This window comes from Solanum lycopersicum, chromosome 12 (genome assembly GCF_036512215.1).
Source record: "Solanum lycopersicum chromosome 12, SLM_r2.1".
Lineage (NCBI taxonomy): Eukaryota > Viridiplantae > Streptophyta > Magnoliopsida > Solanales > Solanaceae > Solanum > Solanum lycopersicum.
This window is the reverse complement of record NC_090811.1, coordinates 64,165,931-64,184,493: the sequence shown is the minus strand read 5'-3', so window position 1 is coordinate 64,184,493 and position 18,563 is coordinate 64,165,931. Positions and strand designations below refer to the sequence as shown.

The following is an 18,563-nucleotide window of genomic DNA, read 5'->3' as shown; positions in this document are numbered from 1 at the left end:
ATTTACTATTCCTAATTTATTTACTATATTATTATGTATCAGGACTCTTTTGTATGTATTTTTGTTACTGCAATAGTTCAAGAGCGGCTCAAGCATATTTGTGGCCTAAGATAAAAATTAACGGGGTCTTAAACTTGAATTATTAATAACTTTTATATAATTGATTTCTTCTAGTTTTCAATTGATAATATAATCATTCTTATTTTAAATTATTTTTCATGATATATAGTACTCCAAATGTGTCAAATATCTAATAATTCCTTCATTTTTCATGAAAAGTTTACTTTTTCTACAAATAGTATTAAATATTTGTTAAAAAATAATAACTTATAACCTATTATTATTTAAAATGAGGCCCCTTAAATTTAGAGGTCTAAAACACAATTTTTTTTTAACACCGTCGAGCCACCATGTAACTATCAACAGTGCTTTATTAAATAATTAATTAATTCATTTATATTTTAAATGTAATGTCCTTTAGTTCAAAATTAAATTACTTAAATATGTTTTTAAATAATATATTTATTTTACTAATTAAAAATTAAATAAATTCCCAAAATTTTCAAATTTTTTTTAGATAAACTATTGTTTCGTATAACGTTTATTTACATTTTATGGTCCGTTAAATATGTCCGTTGTTAATTTTACCGATTGAATCTTATAGATAAAATAATGTCTAATACGTTACTGTAAAATATATTTACGATGATTATTGATGCCTAATAGCCATAGAATATCATGGTAGAAAAAGTAACTGAAATTTCCTCTTAGTTTCAAGATACTACACATGTTAAGAAAATGCAAATGGCTATTCTTCCATTTCCTCACAGTTTTTCAGGTAAGAATTTAAATATTTTTTTAATCTTTTTGTTCTGCATTTTCTATGTTGTAATGGACAAATAAAGATAAAGTTTGAATAATCCTAATGATTATTAATGAGAGATTATGTTTGTACATCCATGATTTCAAATGTTAATTATATTAGATCTGTTCATGTACGTATTGAAAACAGTTTCTCTACCTTCACAAGGTATAGGGGTAAAGTTACGTACACGCCCCTCAGATGTGTACCTCACTTGTGTGATTACATAGCGTATGTTGTTGTTGTTGCATTAAATTCGAATATGCATGGATGATTAATCAAAAAATATGAGTGCTTGGATTTTCTTCCATGTATGTTACTAGTTTGGACCATGCAATCCTTGTTCAATAATTACCTTTTATGTTATTAAACGGAAGTCTAGTGCACAAAGTATTTCGCGTTCAAGGGGCAATTTTCTATGTTATTAGCTGCTGGAATTGAGTTATGTACATTATCTAAATGAGCTATTGCAGATCCTGGATGTCCTTTGTCTCAGATGGATCAGTCATTTTGACGCTAGCAATCGTTCAATCTTAAGTGGTACTTCCCTTTGAAAATAATGGAAGCAGAGATGGCGAAGCAACGTTTGAAGGGTTCGTTGAAGGCTTTTCAGATTCATATGGATCCTGAAAAAGAAGCACAGATGAAAGGCATAAAAATAGGTAACTATTCCACTTGAAAACAGCCTCAGTTCTCTTACAATGTTATGAGGGGTTGTGGTTTAGCTTAGTAGAGGCAAATTGAGTACAATTTCAATTACTATGACATGATCCGAGGGTCTTTTGGAAACAAACTATTAGTTGACATGTTTTCTTCATTGTCGCGTTTTCTTTTCATCACTACTATGATTTGTTTGACTTGATCCGATGGTCTTTTGGAAATAACCTCTCTACTTCCACTAAGTAGGGGTAAGTTCTGTGTACACTCTACCTCGCCAGACCTAACTTTGTGAGATTTCATTGGATATGTTGTTGTTGTTGTTGTCAAGAGTCGTGACTCAAAGAGTTTGTTGTTTATTGCAGAGATTGAAAACAAGGTAAAAAGGATTGTGAAGCTGAGCAAGAGTATGAACAAAGGAAGTAGAGAGGGGAACACAAGGAGAAGAGCAGAACTTATACAACTTGTTGATGATCTCCATAAACAATACCAGTCACTCTATGCTAAGTATGAAAATCTCAAAGGAGAAGTGAAGTATAATCTTTGTGCCAAAGCCGGGGACGATGCTGCATCTTCATCTTCTTCAGTTTCAGATTCCGAAGCATATCATTCCCCGTGGCAGTTTGCTGGCGAAGGCACCTCATACTTTTCAAACACTACAAATCACGAAAATGCAAGTTTGGACTTGGACTCGTTACCTGATTCACCAACATCTTCTGTTCAAGAACCAGAATCTCGAGATTTTTTCAAGGGCTTGAACAATCAAGGCACAGAAAATAGCATGACGGAGAAGTTGATGAATGAATCTGCCTGGTTGAAGGAGAAACTAACAGAAAAAGAAGAAGATATCTTGTCTCTTACCAAGAAATACGAGGTTCACGAGAGTGAGAGATTGGCTGAGATAAAGACATTAGAGGATCAAATTGAGATGATGAAGATTGAGCTTGAAACCTCATGTGTACAAAAGAAAGAACTCGGAGAGAAGTTTACGTGCAAGTCAAATGAATTTAAACAAATGGAAGCAGCATTTCAAGAGAAATCAGATCAATTTTCTAATCTTCTTACAAGATTCGAAGAAAATCAGACTAACTCAAAGTCGAAAATTGATGATCTAATGGCACAGGCAAAATCTCTGCAGCAAGAGTTGGATTCTTTACATACTGAAAGGAATGAACAGCTTAAGTCCTTCAACAATCAGAAACGCGAGCTGGAGTTGTCACTGGAAAAGAAGTGCCACGAGGGAACTGTAGAAGTTAAGGATTTAAACGAAAAGATTAAGTTTCTGCAGCAAGAGCTGGAAGCCACGAGCCATCGTAAATCAGAAGTAGAAATGTCACTCAAAGAAAAAAATGAAGAACTATCCGAATGTCATCTCCAGATTGAAAATCTAAAAGAGAAACTAACAAGCGCCTCTTCGATTGAGAAGGAGATATTAAAAGCGAAAGAAGGCTTACAATTGGAGGTAGACTCACTCTGCAGCCAAAAGAGTGACTTGGAAAAGCAGATAAGGGATATAAACCAAGAAGCTCATCGTTCCCAGTTAGAAAAAGAGGAGCTAACCGATAAGATGAAAGAATTGGAAACCATACTATTAGAGAAGAAACATGAGATGTCAACTCTTCAAAAGAAACACGAGGCCTACACGAATGAGAATTCAGCTATGGCAACACAAATCAACACTCTTCAGCAGCAGCTACGAACCGAGGAAACTGAAAAAGTTCTGTTGCTGTCACAGCTTGAGAAAGATAAACATAACTCGTACAATAGCCTTACTCATATGGAAAAGAAAAACATCGATTTGACCACGAAGATCACAGATCAGGCGAAGTCAATAAGAGAAAATGAAGATATTATAAAGAAGCTTAATGAGGAACATAGACAAATGAAGATCAGGTTAGAAGATTCCAAATCAAATTTGCAAAGTGCTGAAAAGAAAATAGAAGAAATGACCGAAGATTTGCGTAAGAAGTTTGAAGATGGTTTGAGAATCTTGAGCAGGAGGATCCGTGTGGCAGAGCAAATGCACCTTGAGAACAAGGAGTGGTATCAAAAAACAAGAGACTCGTACGAGAAAGAAAATAATGATCTAAAAGAGAAAAATTCAAGGCTACAAGTTGGGGTTCGAGGCATTAAGGATATGACACTGACAGCAAACGATACGTTGGCTTCACTAGACACAATAGCTCTAAAATTTGAGGAGTGTACTGGTCATTTCTTTAATCGAATGTCAAAGGTTTCTTGTGAGCTGAAATTTGTAAAAGATTGGGTTATGAGGAAAAACAAAGCAATAGTACATGTACAAGATGATTTAGACTGCTTACTTGAACAGTTGGACATCAAGGAAGCCGAGATATTAGTGTATAGAGAGAAGGTTTGGAAATCAGACAATAAGGTTAGGGAGTTGGAGAAAATGATAAAGGAAAAAGACGATAGTATGTTGGCTCTCAAGGAGGAAAAGAGGGAAGCTATTCGACAGTTATGTATTTGGATTGATTACCATCGAAGTCGTTCTGTTTATTACCAAAAATCACTTTCTGTCTTTGGCAGCAGAAAGAACCTTTAGGATTCTTCATCAGTATATTGTTAGTTGTATGTTTGTCGAAAAATCATGATCAAGGTAAAACAACTTCGACATGTTTAGTGTAAGTTTTGATTTCTTTCTTGTTGTTATAACAAGCAGCAGTAGGCACTTGTGAATTATCATCATCTTTAGACAAACTTTTCATATGAATGTGTGATATAACCAAGTTTGTTATTACTCAACACAATCCTATTTCTTAATCAATGTGCCACAAAAATGTTTGGCATTTTACGCGGCTAGAATCTGAATTAGTTGGGGTCGCAGTTCAGATACCAGAAACCGAGTGGTAAACTAAGAACAATACTTTATTCTGTTGCTGTGACTGTTGCTTTAGCTTATTCCTAATACTGAAGACTATTATATCTTTTTCTGTTTTGCTCGAGATTTGTGACCTTATAATTTATTAACATGGATTGAGACTTGTGCAGATTATACAAGCAACCAATTTAGTCAACTTAAATTGAGGACTTATAGATATGTGTGAGTATTATTTAAAATTTAAACAAGCTCACAATCATGTGCAGCAGCTCTATGTTAGATCTCAAAAGAGAAACTCTGTTTGTCTGGTTTTGACTTGACACGGAGTTTAAGAAAGTAAGAAAATGTATAGATTGCTTGTGCTCTTAAACATGTCACATGGAAAATTATTATAAAAGATAGAAGGCATTGTTTTTCAAACGGACTAAAAACGAGGGAGTACAACTTAATAAAGAAATGAATCATGGTACTCTTTTTTTTCTTCAGAAAAGGAATTGAGGTTCTTGGTATTGAACTGTCATGGCAAAAGATCAAACTGGTTTTTCCAGTTTTCGATTTTGTTGCTGGTTTCTTGTTTTCTTCTTTGCCTTGTCATCTATTCCTCTACTCTACTGGCCTTGTTTCTTTGGCTATGGCTATTCCTATATCCAAATGACAACGAGCAACAAAAACGGATCAACTAATCTACTGAGATTCTCGAAAGCTTGGAATCATCTTGACTTTTCATCACAACCACCTCAAAGACTCCTTAAAATTGCTCTGTTTGTCAAGAAATGGCCAGATGAAAATAAAGCTGGAGGACTTGAACGACACGCCTTAACACTCCATCTCGCCTTAGCTAAACGAGGCCACGAGCTTCATATCTTCACAGCTTCATCCTCCAACTCATCATTCCCTTTATATCCACATTTTCACATCTCGAGGCCTACTGCTGCCGGATATCTTGACCAAGCCGTTGTTTGGAAGCAATTTCAAGCAGAAAACGCGACAAAAAGGCCCTTCGATGTGATTCATACAGAGAGTGTAGGCCTTAGACATACTAGATCGAAAAACCTGAAAAATCTTGCTGTTAGTTGGCATGGAATTGCCTATGAAACTATACATTCTGATATCATACAGGAGCTTCTCCGAAATACTACTGATGATCCTGTAAAGTCACCTGCTTTGTCTGAAAGAATGAAGAAGGTTATTGAAGAGGTAAAGTTTTTCCCAAATTACGCTCACCACGTTGCCACGAGTGATCATGCTGGAGATGTACTTAAAAGGATCTATATGATCCCTGAAGAACGCGTTCATGTCATACTAAACGGTGTCAATGAGGAGATATTCAAGCCTGATGTTTCAAAGGGCAGTGCTTTCAGATCCAACCTTGGAATCCCGGAATCAAAGTCCCTAATCGTGGGGTTAGCCGGGAGGTTAGTTAAAGATAAAGGACACCCTTTAATGTTTGAAGCCTTACAACAAATTTTCAATGAGAACTCAACATTCAGGGACAATGTCATTGTTCTGGTTGCTGGAAATGGTCCATGGGGTACTCGATACAAAGGCCTCGGATCGAATAATGTGATGGTTTTAGGACCATTAGAACAGGATCAACTAGCAGGATTCTACAATGCAATAGATGTATTCATAAACCCCACATTAAGAGCTCAAGGATTGGATCACACACTATTAGAAGCCATACTAACAGGTAAGCCTTTGTTAGCAACGAAACTCGCCAGCATTACTGGTTCGATCATCGTTAGCCAAGAAATCGGGTATACATATGCACCTACAGTAAGGGAATTGAAGAAAGCTTTGTATAAGATTTTGGAGGATGGAAGGGAAAGTTTACAGAAGAAAGGAAGATTTGCTAGAAAGAGGGGTTTGAAGTTGTTTACTGCTACCAAAATGGCTGCAGCATATGAAAGACTGTTTCTTTGTATCTCAAGTGATGAAAAGCAAGTACATAACTATTGTATGTACCAACCTCAGTAAGGGTTTCTGTTACGATCAAACGCTTATCATCATTGTCAAAAAAGTATACCTCATGCAACATGTTGCTTTTGAGAATCGAAACGTTTATCATCATGTTAAAAGTTATAGCTGATAGCAAGAGCTAGCGCAATATTATTTTTTTAATTAAGTTCATCAAGCAACCATCATGTTCGATTAGACATGATGTGGCGTTACTCAAAAATCTAAAAGTTAAAAGTCACGATAATTAAAAAAATCAAAATAACTAAAAGATGTAATGATAAAATTACAGTCGTCAAAGATCAAATTGTTTGAATTTCGAAATCCGAAAAACACTCCATAAATTGTGTGTGGGGAGTAATTATTTTTATTTTGATGTATTTGTTCCCCATTAAGTTATTAATTTAAGGGATAATTGCTTTGGGTATATTTGAAAAAAGTTATTTTATATGCTCATCTATTTTTCAGAAGAAGTGTGATTTTCTTAAAATCATTGTGAATTTTTTGTTAAATTAGATGGGAGTATGGAAGATTAAATTGTATTAATCTTGATTCTAGCACATGCTATGTAACGACCTGTTAGTCGTTTTGAGCAGTAGAGTTTATTTCTGGTAATAACTGTCTGGGTCGACGGATCGCACGACGGACCGTCATGGGCACGACGGACCGTCGAGGGTGTCTCATTCCAAAACACTTAGAATTCTGAAAAATTGGGTACTGAGAACAACTCTCTGAACTTCGCGACGATATGGCAGGACGGACCGTCGTGGGCACGACGGATCGTCACAGGCCCTTTAGTGAAATTCAGTCTCTGAACTTTGTGACGGAAGCAGCAGTACGGACCGTCGCAGGCACGATGGGCCGTCACAGGCTGCGTAACCCTGACTGGGTCGGATTTCTGTTAAAAGTTTTAAGGGGCATTTTGGACTATTCTTGCTTATAATTATAAATTTAGGGGTTTAATGTTAATAATTCAATTACTTGGGGGTTAAAGGAGATAACCTTGGAATAAGTAATGGGTTACTTTAGCATCTTTTATACTTAATTATATGGTAATTAGGATAAAAGAAAAAGGGTTTGAATAAGGAAAAATAGAAAAAACAGACAGAGAGGGAGAACGATCGAGAGAAGAGAGAAACGAAGAGGAAAGCAAAGGTTTTGGGGGATAGCTTGCTTGATCGCGAATTCTTCGGTGGAGGTAGGTTATGGTTTTATGTTATTCCGTAGTAAACTCTTAATAGCGAATGATATGTATTGGGTAGTATTGTAAAGTCTTCTATATGCTTAATTGTGTGCTTGCATGATGTGATTATATATAATTGTGATAAAATAAGCATGATGAGGCTGTTGAATCTTAAATCTTAAAACCTCTTTGTTAATGATGATGCCTTGGTATAAAAGAAGGCTTGATGAACTAAAAGAATGAGGTTAGTGGATCGGGTGTCACGTTCCGACACCAGGATAGTATTAATGGATCGGGTGTCACGTTCCGACACCAGGATAGTATTAATGGATTGGGTGTCACGTTCCGACACCAGGATAGTATTAATGGATCGGGTGTCAAGTTCCGACACCAGGATAGTATTAATGGATCGGGTGTCACGTTCCGACACCAGGATAGTATTAATGGATCGGGTGTCACGTTCCGACACCAGGATAGTATGAGGAGGATCAGAGTGTCACGTTCCGACACAAGGATAGTAAAAAGAATGAATCTTGAATTATGTTAATATACTCGATTTAATGAACCTGATTCCCCAAATGAGTATGGTGTGGAGGCTTGAGTCCTCATAGATGTGCTTGGGTTGTGCCCAATGGTTATGGTACTTGTTGTTCTCACCTGTTAAGTGTTATGGTTGATTTTATGTTATTATCTGATATATATTGCTTTCTATTTTGAGTTGGCCGATGATATCTACTCAGTACTTGTGCTTGTACTGACCCCTACTTGTATGTTTTCTCTTTGTTATTTGTGGAGTGCAGCAAATGTACCGTCGTCTTCAACTCAACCGCAACTCTAGCAGTCTTCATCACGTCAGATTTCAGGGTGAGCTATTGTTCCTAGCTCGAACTGGATTCTCTCTCATTTATGTCTTGATGTCCTTGAAGTTCGGACATGGACCATTTGTTACTTATTTTAGCTTCCTAGACATTCTTAGATTTAGTAATTTGAGGATAGAATGTTCTTGTGGTGATGACTTCCAGGTTTTGGGGATAGTAATTGATAAACTTTAGAAGTTATTTAATTGATTTCGTTAATGAGTTTTAAGTCTTCCGCATTTTTATTCTGTTTATTATGGCTGAAATGTTGGGGTTAGATTGGTTGGTTCGCTCACATAGGAGGATAAGTGTGGGTGCCACTCACGGCTCGTTTTGGGTCGTGAAAAACTTGGTATCAGAGCATTAGGTTCGTTGGTCTCATCACACAAGAACGAGTCTAGTAGAGTCTTGAGGAACGGTAGGGGGACACCTTTACTTTTCTTTGAGAGGCTATAAGACTTTAGGAAAATTCCATTCTTTCCTTATTTCGTGCTATTACTTGGATCCAATTGGTATCTAGGTGATACAAATTGGTATCTGACCATCTTCACTCTATTTCGCAGATGGTTAGAACTAGAGCAACAACCGCGCCAACACCCGCACAGGCAAGACAAGAGGCGTTTGAGCCAGCCACTGAGACTGTAGCTCGAAGAGGAGCAGTGGCAAGAGGCCGTGGTAGAGGTCGCGGGAGGACGTTCTCTAGAGGAAGAGGACAAGCACCTGGCCCATCTAGTACTAGGGCGGTGACTCCTCCACCGACTGAGGAAGTAGTAAGAGAGGGGGAGGAAGGGGAGAATGAGCAAGTGCAGAATGAGGAATTACCACCCCAACCTACCCCAGAGATGATTAATCAGGTTCTTGCTTATCTTAGCGGGTTATCTGATCAGGGCCAGACACCTCCAGTGTTTTCTGCAATAGCACCTCAGGTTCCGGGAGTACAACATGCAGCTGTTGTGGCTCCCCGCATGGATGCCTCATTGGAGATAGGCACGTTTCATTGGTTGACCACAGGGCCTATAATGACAAATGATCAGCATGAACTTTTCAGTAAGTTCTTGAAGTTGAAACCTCCAGTTTTCAAGGGTGCTGAATTCTGAGGATGCCTATGACTTTCTGGTTGATTGTCATGAGTTGCTACATAAGATGGGCATAGTGGAACAATTTGGCATTGAGTTTGTGACCTATCAGTTTCAGTGAAACACCAAAATGTGGTGGCGGTCATATGTCGAGTGTCAACCAGCACAGTCACCACCTATGACTTGGGCATGATTCTCTAGCTTGTTTATGGAGAAGTATATACCCCGGACTTTGAGGGATAGGAGGAGAGATGAGTTCCCGAGCCTAGAGCAAGGCATGATGTCGGTTACTGCGTATGAGGCTAAGTTTCGTGCATTATCTAGGTATGCCACCCAGCTTTGCTTCAGTCCACAAGAGCGGATTCGCAGTTTCGTGAAAGGGTTGAGGTCAGACTTGCGGATTTCAGCCTTACAGGTAGCTGCTGCAGCAAAATCCTTTCAGGAGGTGGTAGATTTCGTGATAGAAGTGTAGGGAGTGAAGCCAGACGACTTCACCATGGCATCGACATCTAAGAGGTTTCGTAAAGGAGGTGAGTTTAATGGTTCTTACGCTAGAGGGCAGAGTTCAGGAGGTTACCCAGCCCGACCTATTCAGTCGTCACTGCAGGCTGTAGCTGGGGGTCCACCGCAGACCGGTCAATATTTCTCTGAGTTTGGAGGTTATCCCCAGACTCCGTCATTCTCACAAAGACCTATGCTTGAACCCAGAGAGTGTTATGGATGTGGGGAAATTGGACATATTAAGAGATATTGTCCAAAACAGAGTTACAGACCCCCAATAATCAGAGGTAGAGGTGGTCATGGAAGAGGCAACCATTCTGGAGGATGTGGTGGTCAAGGTAATGGTGGTCACCAAACCAACCGGGGTGGCGGGCAAGCCGGAACGACTGCAGCACAACATGGTAGGGGCAACGAACAGACCGTTGATAGGGCCCATTGTTATGCTTTCCCTGGAAGATCTGATGCTGTCATCACAGGTAATCTTTTGGTTTGTGATTGCATGGCTTTTGTATTATTTGATCCTGGATCCACATTTTCATATGTATCTTCCTCATTTGCTACTGGTCTTAATTTACATTGTGAATTGCTTGACATGCCTATTCGTGTTTATACTCCGTTGGGTGAGTTTGTGATAGTCGAAAAGGTGTATAGGTCTTGTCTTGTGACTTTTATGGGGAGCAATACTCATGTAGACTTGGTTATCTTAGAAATGGTTTACTTTGATGTAATTCTGGGTATGCTTGGCTGTCTCCAAATTTTGCAATCTTAGATTGTAATGCTAAAACTGTGACATTGGCCAAGCATGGGACAGATCCGTTAGTGTGGAGGGTGACTACACTTCCACTCCAGTTCGTATCATCTCCTTCCTTCGTGCTAAGAGAATGGTTAGAAAGGGTTGTTTAGCTTTCTTGGCACACCTCAGGGATGATACTACCCAAGTACCTTCAATTGAGTCGGTTTCAATAGTCCGTGAGTTTCTGAATGTGTTTCCTGCAGACCTTCCTGGTATGCCACCGGATAGGGATATCGACTTTTGCATTGATCTGGAGCCGGGTACTCGCCCCATTTCCATACCCCCTTATAGGATGGCTCCCGCTGAGTTAAGAGAGTTAAAGGCCCAACTTCAAGAGTTGTTAAGCAAAGACTTTATTAGACCAAGTGCATCCCCTTGGGATGCTCCTGTTTTGTTTGTGAAGAAGAAAGATGGAAGTTTTCGGATGTGCATTGACTACAGACAACTGAATAAGGTAACTGTTAAGAACAAGTATCCTCTTCCTCGCATCGATGATTTGTTCAATCAGTTACTAGGTGCTTGTACCTTCTCAAAAATCGATTTGAGATCTGGCTATCATCAATTGAAAATACGGGCAACGGATGTGCCCAAGACTGCTTTTCGGACCAGTTATGGGCATTATGAGTTCTTAGTAATGTCTTTTGGGCTTACGAATGCCCCTACTGCTTTCATGAGTTTGATGAACGGGATTTTTAAGCCATATCTAGATCTCTTTGTCATTGTATTCATTGATGATATATTGGTATACTCAAAGAGCAAGAAAGAACATGAGGAGCACTTGAGAATGGTATTGGAAATAGTTGAGGGAGAAAAAGCTTTATGCCAAATTCTTTAAGTGTGAGTTTTGGCTAGATTCAGTGTCCTTCTTGGGGCATGTGGTTTCTAAGGATGGAGCGATGGTGGATCCTTCCAAGATTGAAGCAGTGAAGAATTGGGTAAGACCTACTAATGTTACAGAGATAAGGAGCTTTATTGGTCTAGCTAGCTACTACCGTCGATTTGTCAAGGGATTTTCTTCCATTACTTCCCAATCGACAAATTTGACTAAGCAGAGTGTTCCATTTGTATGGTCGGACGAGTGTGAAGAAAGCTTTCAGAAACTCAAGACTTTATTGACTATTGCACCAATTCTCACCTTGCCAGTGGAAGGAAAGAACTTCGTTGTTTATTGTGATGCATCCTATTCTGGTTTGGGTGCAGTGCTAATGCAAGAGAAGAATGTAATTGCTTATGCTTCGAGGCAATTAAAGGTGCATGAACGTAATTATCCGACCCATGATTTGGAGTTGGCTGCAGTAGTATTTGCATTAAAGCAATGAAGACATTATCTATATGGGGTGAAGTGTGAAGTCTATACAGATCATCGCAGTTTACAGTATGTCTTTACTCAGAAAGATTTGAATTTGAGACAGAGGAGGTGGATGGAACTACTGAAGGACTATGATATCACTATCTTGTATCATCCGGGAAAAGCTAATGTTGTGGCAGATGCTTTAAGTAGAAAGGCAGGGAGCATGGGAAGTCTAGCCCACTTGCAGGTTTCTAGACGCCCATTGGCTAGAGAGGTTCAGAATCTGGCTAATGACCTTATGAGGCTAGAAGTAAATGAGAAGGGAGGATTCTTGGCCTGTGTGGAAGCAAGATCTTCCTTTCTTGACAAGATTAAGGGAAAGCAGTTCACTGATGAGAAACTGATCCGGATTCGAGATAAGGTATTGCGAGGAGAGGCTAAAGAAGCAAAAATCGATGAGGAAGGTGTCTTGAGAATTAAGGGAAGAGTATGTGTACCCCACGTCGATGATTTGATTCGCACTATTCTTACAGAGGCTCATAGTTCAAAGTACTCTATACATCCTGGTGCAACCAAGATGTATCGTGACCTAAAGCAACATTTTTGGTGGAGTAGGATGAAGTGTGACATTGTTGATTTTGTTGCTCAATGCCCGAATTGTCAGCAAGTAAAGTATGAACACCAGAGGCCTGGAGGGACACTTCAGAGAATGCCCATTCCTGAATGGAAGTGGGAGAGAATCGCAATGGACTTCGTGGTTGGTCTTCCAAAGACAATGGGTAAGTATGACTCCATATGGGTAATTGTTGACAGATTAACTAAGTCTTCTCATTTCATTCCGGTCAAGGTGACTTATAATGCAGAGAAGTTAGCCAAACTTTACATCTCAGAAATTATTCGATTGCATAGAGTTCCCCTTTCCATTATATCAGATAGAGGTACGCAGTTTACTTCTAAATTTTGGAAAGCATTGCATGCCGAGTTAGGTACTAGGTTGGATCTTAGTACTGCGTTTCACCCTCAGATCGATGGTCAGTCTAAGCGAACGATTCAGGTGTTGAAAGATATGTTTCGTGCATGTGTGATAGAATTTTGTGGTCATTGGGATAACTTCTTACCCTTAGCAGAATTCTCATACAATAATAGCTATCACTCAAGTATTGATATGGCCCCATTTGAGGCACTTTATGGGAGAAGGTGTAGGTCTCCCATTGGGTGGTTTGATGCATTTGAGGTTAGACCTTGGGGTACTGACCTTCTGAGGGAATCGTTAGATAAAATGAAATGCATTCAAGAAAAGCTTCTAGCGGCTCAAAGTAGGCAGAAAGAATATGCAGATCGAAAGGTTAGAGACATGGAGTTTATGGAGGGTGAACAAGTCTTACTAAAGGTTTCACCCATGAAAGGAGTGATGCGGTTTGGTAAGCGAGGTAAGCTTAGTCCGAGGTATATTGGTCCATTTGAAGTTCTGAAGCGTGTGGGGGAGGTAGCTTATGAATTAGCCTTACCCCCAGGACTGTCAGGAGTGCACCCGGTATTTCATGTGTCCATGTTGAAAAGATACCATGGGGATGGAAACTACATCATTCGTTGGGATTCAGTTCTTCTTGATGAGAATTTGTCTTATGAGGAGGAGCCTGTTGCTATCTTAGATAGGGAAGTCCGCAAGTTGAGGTCAAGAGAGATTGCATCCATCAAGGTTCAGTAGAAGAATCGGCCCGTCGAAGAATCCACTTGGGAGAAGGAGACTGATATGCAAGAAAAATACCCACACCTGTTTACAGATTCAGGTATTCCTTTTCGCCCTTATTTTTCTTCTTGTGATCGTTCGGGGACGAACGATGGGTAAATTGGTATCTATTGTAACAACATGTTAGTCGTTTTGAGCAGTAGAGTTTATTTCTGGTAATAACTGTCTGGGTCGACGGATCCCACGATGGACCGTCATGGGCACGACGGACTGTCGAGGGTGTCTCGTTCCAAAACACTTAGAATTCTGAAAAATTGGGTACTGAGAACAACTCTCTGAACTTCGCGACGATATGGCAGGATGGACCGTCGTGGGCACAACGGATCGTCACAGGCCCTTTAGTGAAATTCAGTCTCTGAACTTTGTGACGGAAGCAGCAGGACGGACCGTCGCAGGCACGACGGGCCGTCACAGGCTGCGTAACCCTGACTGGGTCGGATTTCTATTAAAAGTTTTAAGGGGCATTTTGGACTATTCCTGCTTATAATTATAAATTTAGGGGTTTAATGTTAATAATTCAATTACTTGGGGGTTAAAGGAGATAACCTTGGAATAAGTAATGGGTTACTTTAGCATCTTTTATACTTAATTATATGGTAATAAGGGTAAAAGAAAAAGGGTTTGAATAAGGAAAAATAGAAAGAACAGACAGAGAGGGTGAACGATCGAGAGAAGAGAGAAACGAAGAGGAAAGCAAAGGTTTTGGGGGATAGCTTGCTTGATCGCGAATTTTTCGGTGGAGGTAGGTTATGGTTTTTATGCTATTCCGTAGTAAACTCTTAATAACGAATGATATGTATTGGGTAGTATTGTAAAGTCTTCTATATGCTTAATTGTGTGCTTGCATGATGTGATTATATATAATTATGATAAAATAAGCATGATGAGGCTGTTGAATCTTAAATCTTAAAACCTCTTTGTTAATGATGATGCCTTGGTATAAAAGAAGGCTTGATGAACTAAAAGAATGAGGTTAGTGGATCGGGTGTCACGTTCCGACACCAGGATAGTATTAATGGATCGGGTGTCACGTTCCGACACCAGGATAGTATTAATGGATCGGGTGTCACGTTCTGACACCAGGATAGTATTAATGGATCGGGTGTCACGTTCCGAAACCAGGATAGTATTAATGGATCGGGTGTCACGTTCCGACACCAGGATAGTATTAATGGATCGGGTGTCACGTTCCGACACCAGGATAGTATTAATGGATCGGGTGTCACGTTCCGACACCAGGATAGTATTAATGGATCGGGTGTCACGTTCCGACACCAGGATAGTATGAGGAGGATCAGAGTGTCACGTTCCGACACCAGGATAGTAAAAAGAATGAATCTTGAATTATGTTAATATACTCGATTTAATGAACCTGATTCCCCAAATGAGTATGGTGTGGAGGCTTGAGTCCTCATAGATGTGCTTGGGATGTGCCCAATGGTTATGGTACTTGTTGTTCTCACCTGTTAAGTGTTATGGTTGATTTTATGTTATTATCTGATATATATTGCTTTCTATTTTGAGTTGACCGATGATATCTACTCACTACTTGTGCTTGTACTAACACCTACTTGTATGTTTTCTCTTTGTTATTTGTGGAGTGCAGCAAACGTACCGTCGTCTTCAACTCAACCGCAACTCTAGCCAGTATTCATCACGTCAGATTTCAGGGTGAGCTATTGTTCCTAGCTCGGACTGAATTCTCTCTCATTTATGTCTTGATCTCCTTGAAGTTCGGACATGGACCATTTGTTACTTATTTTAGCTTCTTAGACACTCTTAGATTTAATAATTTGAGGATAGAATGTTCTTGTGGTGATGACTTCCAGGTTTTGAGGATAGTAATTGATAAACTTTAGAAGTTATTTAATTGATTTCGTTAATGAGTTTTAAGTCTTCCGCATTTTTATTCTGTTTATTATGGCTGAAATGTTGGGGTTAGATTGGTTGGTTCGCTCACATAGGAGAATAAGTGTGGGTGCCACTCACGGCTCGTTTTGGGTCGTGACATGCTAACATTTCTATTCCTCATAAGGAAAGTTGATCCCCTTAATCGGGGCGACGGTTCAAGCAGATTAGCAATTTAAAGTCAAAATTAAATGAATATCTCAAACATAAATCGTTAATAACTTTTATATTTATAACCCTTTTTATTTTATATTAAAAGGTTACTTTTTCTACGAGTAGTATTCCGATCCACTTTCTTTAAAAGAAAAAATATAATCAATTATTGTGAAAAAATGAGAATCCTCAAATTTGGGGTCTAAAATACATGTCTTTTTCTCAAGACAGGATGAGCAAGGCCTTGCCATTAATGCGCGATAGATTATAATATTTTTTCAATATATATCGCAAACACTTTCAATAACAATAATACTATATATATATTATTAGCAAAATAATAATGACATAAAACTTATTACATTCTCAAAAAAGAATTCCTGATACTTATTATTCTGTACCCAACGATCTTTAAATGCACTTTATCATACGATCCCTTAGTTGCAAAAATCAGCTTCCCATTCACAATAGCAATAAGTTGAATCTTGACCTTGTAAACAATAATGTTCATAAGGTTTATGACCACTGGATATTTTAGTGCACTCTGTTAGGCATATTCTTGATTGTGATTCTACTGGACAATCAATTCCAAGTACTAATCTCTCACAAATATTTACTAGAGCACCCTCAACTGGAATCATACCTAAAAAAAAAATTAAAAAAATCATTAGAAATGCCAATTTTTAAATAAATAGATACATAAATAGATTTAACTTTTTAACTATGATTTTGTCCTTTACTCATTAACTCGAGAGTCTATCGAATACCGTCTCTCTATGTTTATGAAAGATGGGAATAAGAACTTAATCATTCTTAGAAGGCTATTTGGGAGGTTCATAAAAAATATTTGTAATATTAAGATTTTATAAATACACACAATTTAACAAATAAAGAAAATAAAAACTATCTTAAAAAAAAAGTCTAATGGGGTCTGAAGAGTAGAGTGTGGTAGACCTTATCATTATTTTTAAGAGGTAGAAAGATCGTAAAATAAAATCTATCCTACAACAACAAAAAAAAGCCTTTTGAAATCCCATAAAATAGGGTCTGGAGGGTAGAGTGTGACAGACCTTATCACTATCTTTACGAGATAGGAAAAGATTGTAAATAAATACAACAAAAATCTTGTGAAATACCACAAAATGGGATCGTCTAGAAAAGGTAGAGTGTAATAGATTTTATCACTATCTTTACGAGGTAGCAAAATTATTTTTAAAAGACACTCACCTCAAGCAAAATCAAAATAACAATTACAAGAAAAACTCGATAGTGTATGTAAAATATCATGATAATAACAATAAGGTGCAATCACTTAAACACAGTAAATCCGAAAAATAAAAACTGAACTTATTATATATACCTGAGGTGAGAAAAAGAAAAGCTATTAGGAAGAAACATGTTGCTATAGCTTGCTTCATTTTCAATTTCTGAACTTTTTAGACAATTGATTTATTTTTTTCAAACTTTTACACTTCTATTTATATTAGAAATAAAAAAAAAATATATTCCTATGTCTTCAATTCAACTATTTATGGCAAAAAATTCATATTACTTTTGATATATTTTTTTAAAAAAAGAATATTAATATTTGTGTACCTATTATAGAAATAAAATAAATTCCACTTACCAATAATTACATGGATATATTGTACTAATGTAGAGAACTCAAATTTTGAAGCAAATTTGTAAAGATTTTGTCATTTTGAGATAATTATTATTTTTATTACCTAAATTGAATAACAACGGGCAAAATGATATTTACATGTTTTATTCTATCACTAATATCATATAAGCAAACAAAAGTAAATATAAGTACATAATATTTTTTTTTTTACCTATTTTAATCCCTTTTTGAGATTTTAAGTAAGTCACCAATTAAGGTTTTTTTTTTTTTTTTTTTTTTTTGCTTTTATTTATGTTTAATAGAAAATAAACTAATTTTCACATAATCAAAAAGGTATTTTCTTTTTTCATTTTTACCTTTAATTAGATAAGAAAATTTTTGCAAAATCAAGAAATCATATTAAATTAATATTATTTAATTATTTATAATTTCATGATAACACTTCCAATTTCTTGAAATAATTAAGAATTTTTTAAAAGATGTGTTCAAACTAAAAACAGCAAATAGTATAAATCGAAGAAAGTATAACAAATAATTTAGAGAGTAATTAATTATTCTTTCTATTAAGGGATCAATTTTGACCCTTATTAATTTAATCCTCATTTTCTCTCATGGTTACAATATCATTATATTTCTAAATCAGCAATCAAAAGGAACTATTTTGGTGAAATTGGAAGGAGAGGATTTTAATATATGCATACTTAAAATATTCAGATTCATTAATATAATTTTTCTAAAAAAATTATATTCTTAAAAACAAATATTTACATATAAATTATACATTTAATATTATACGGGCAAAGGACAGAAATCACATACTTTTAAGGTAAAATTATCATTCGTACCTTGTAAGTTTATAACTATAGAAATCTCTCGAACTGATACAATAGTATAAGCACTTATACATTAATATAATGCACGAGATACATTAATCGTTAAGTAAGATATATTACATTTTATACATGATACACTGATGTGTGAGATACATTACTCTAATGCATGAGATATATTAATTTGATGCGTGAATTACATTACTTTGATACGCTGATACATTATTATATACCAACAATATTTTCAAAATAGAATTTATATATTAACACACACGATATACAT

At 37.2% G+C, this 18,563-nt stretch overlaps 2 protein-coding genes across 2 annotated transcripts; both read left to right on the top strand.

Moving 5' to 3' along the window:
* The first annotated feature begins 782 nt into the window (after positions 1-782).
* On the top strand, positions 783-4,300 carry LOC101261207 (COP1-interactive protein 1). Its single transcript, XM_010316196.4, has 3 exons — positions 783-838; positions 1,336-1,524; positions 1,885-4,300. The coding sequence occupies exons 2-3, from the start codon at positions 1,422-1,424 to the stop codon at positions 4,080-4,082; spliced, it is 2,301 nt and encodes a 766-aa protein (XP_010314498.3). The 5' UTR covers positions 783-838; positions 1,336-1,421; the 3' UTR covers positions 4,083-4,300.
* Positions 4,301-4,664: 364 nt separating this feature from the next.
* Positions 4,665-6,440, top strand: LOC101261500 (uncharacterized). The gene has a single exon (XM_004252603.5). The coding sequence runs from the start codon at positions 4,878-4,880 to the stop codon at positions 6,333-6,335; it is 1,458 nt and encodes a 485-aa protein (XP_004252651.2). The 5' UTR covers positions 4,665-4,877; the 3' UTR covers positions 6,336-6,440.
* Positions 6,441-18,563: the final 12,123 nt, after the last annotated feature.

What these genes read in the sequence shown, in the direction of transcription:
- LOC101261207 (XM_010316196.4), top strand. Translation starts at nt 1,422, where the DNA reads ATGGAAGCAGAGATGGCGAAGCAACGTTTGAAGGGTTCGTTGAAGGCT. An exon ending in GATGAAAGGCATAAAAATAG is followed by an intron (nt 1,525 to 1,884) that starts GTAACTATTCCA and finishes TGTTTATTGCAG; the next exon opens with AGATTGAAAACAAGGTAAAA.
- LOC101261500 (XM_004252603.5), top strand. Translation starts at nt 4,878, where the DNA reads ATGGCAAAAGATCAAACTGGTTTTTCCAGTTTTCGATTTTGTTGCTGG.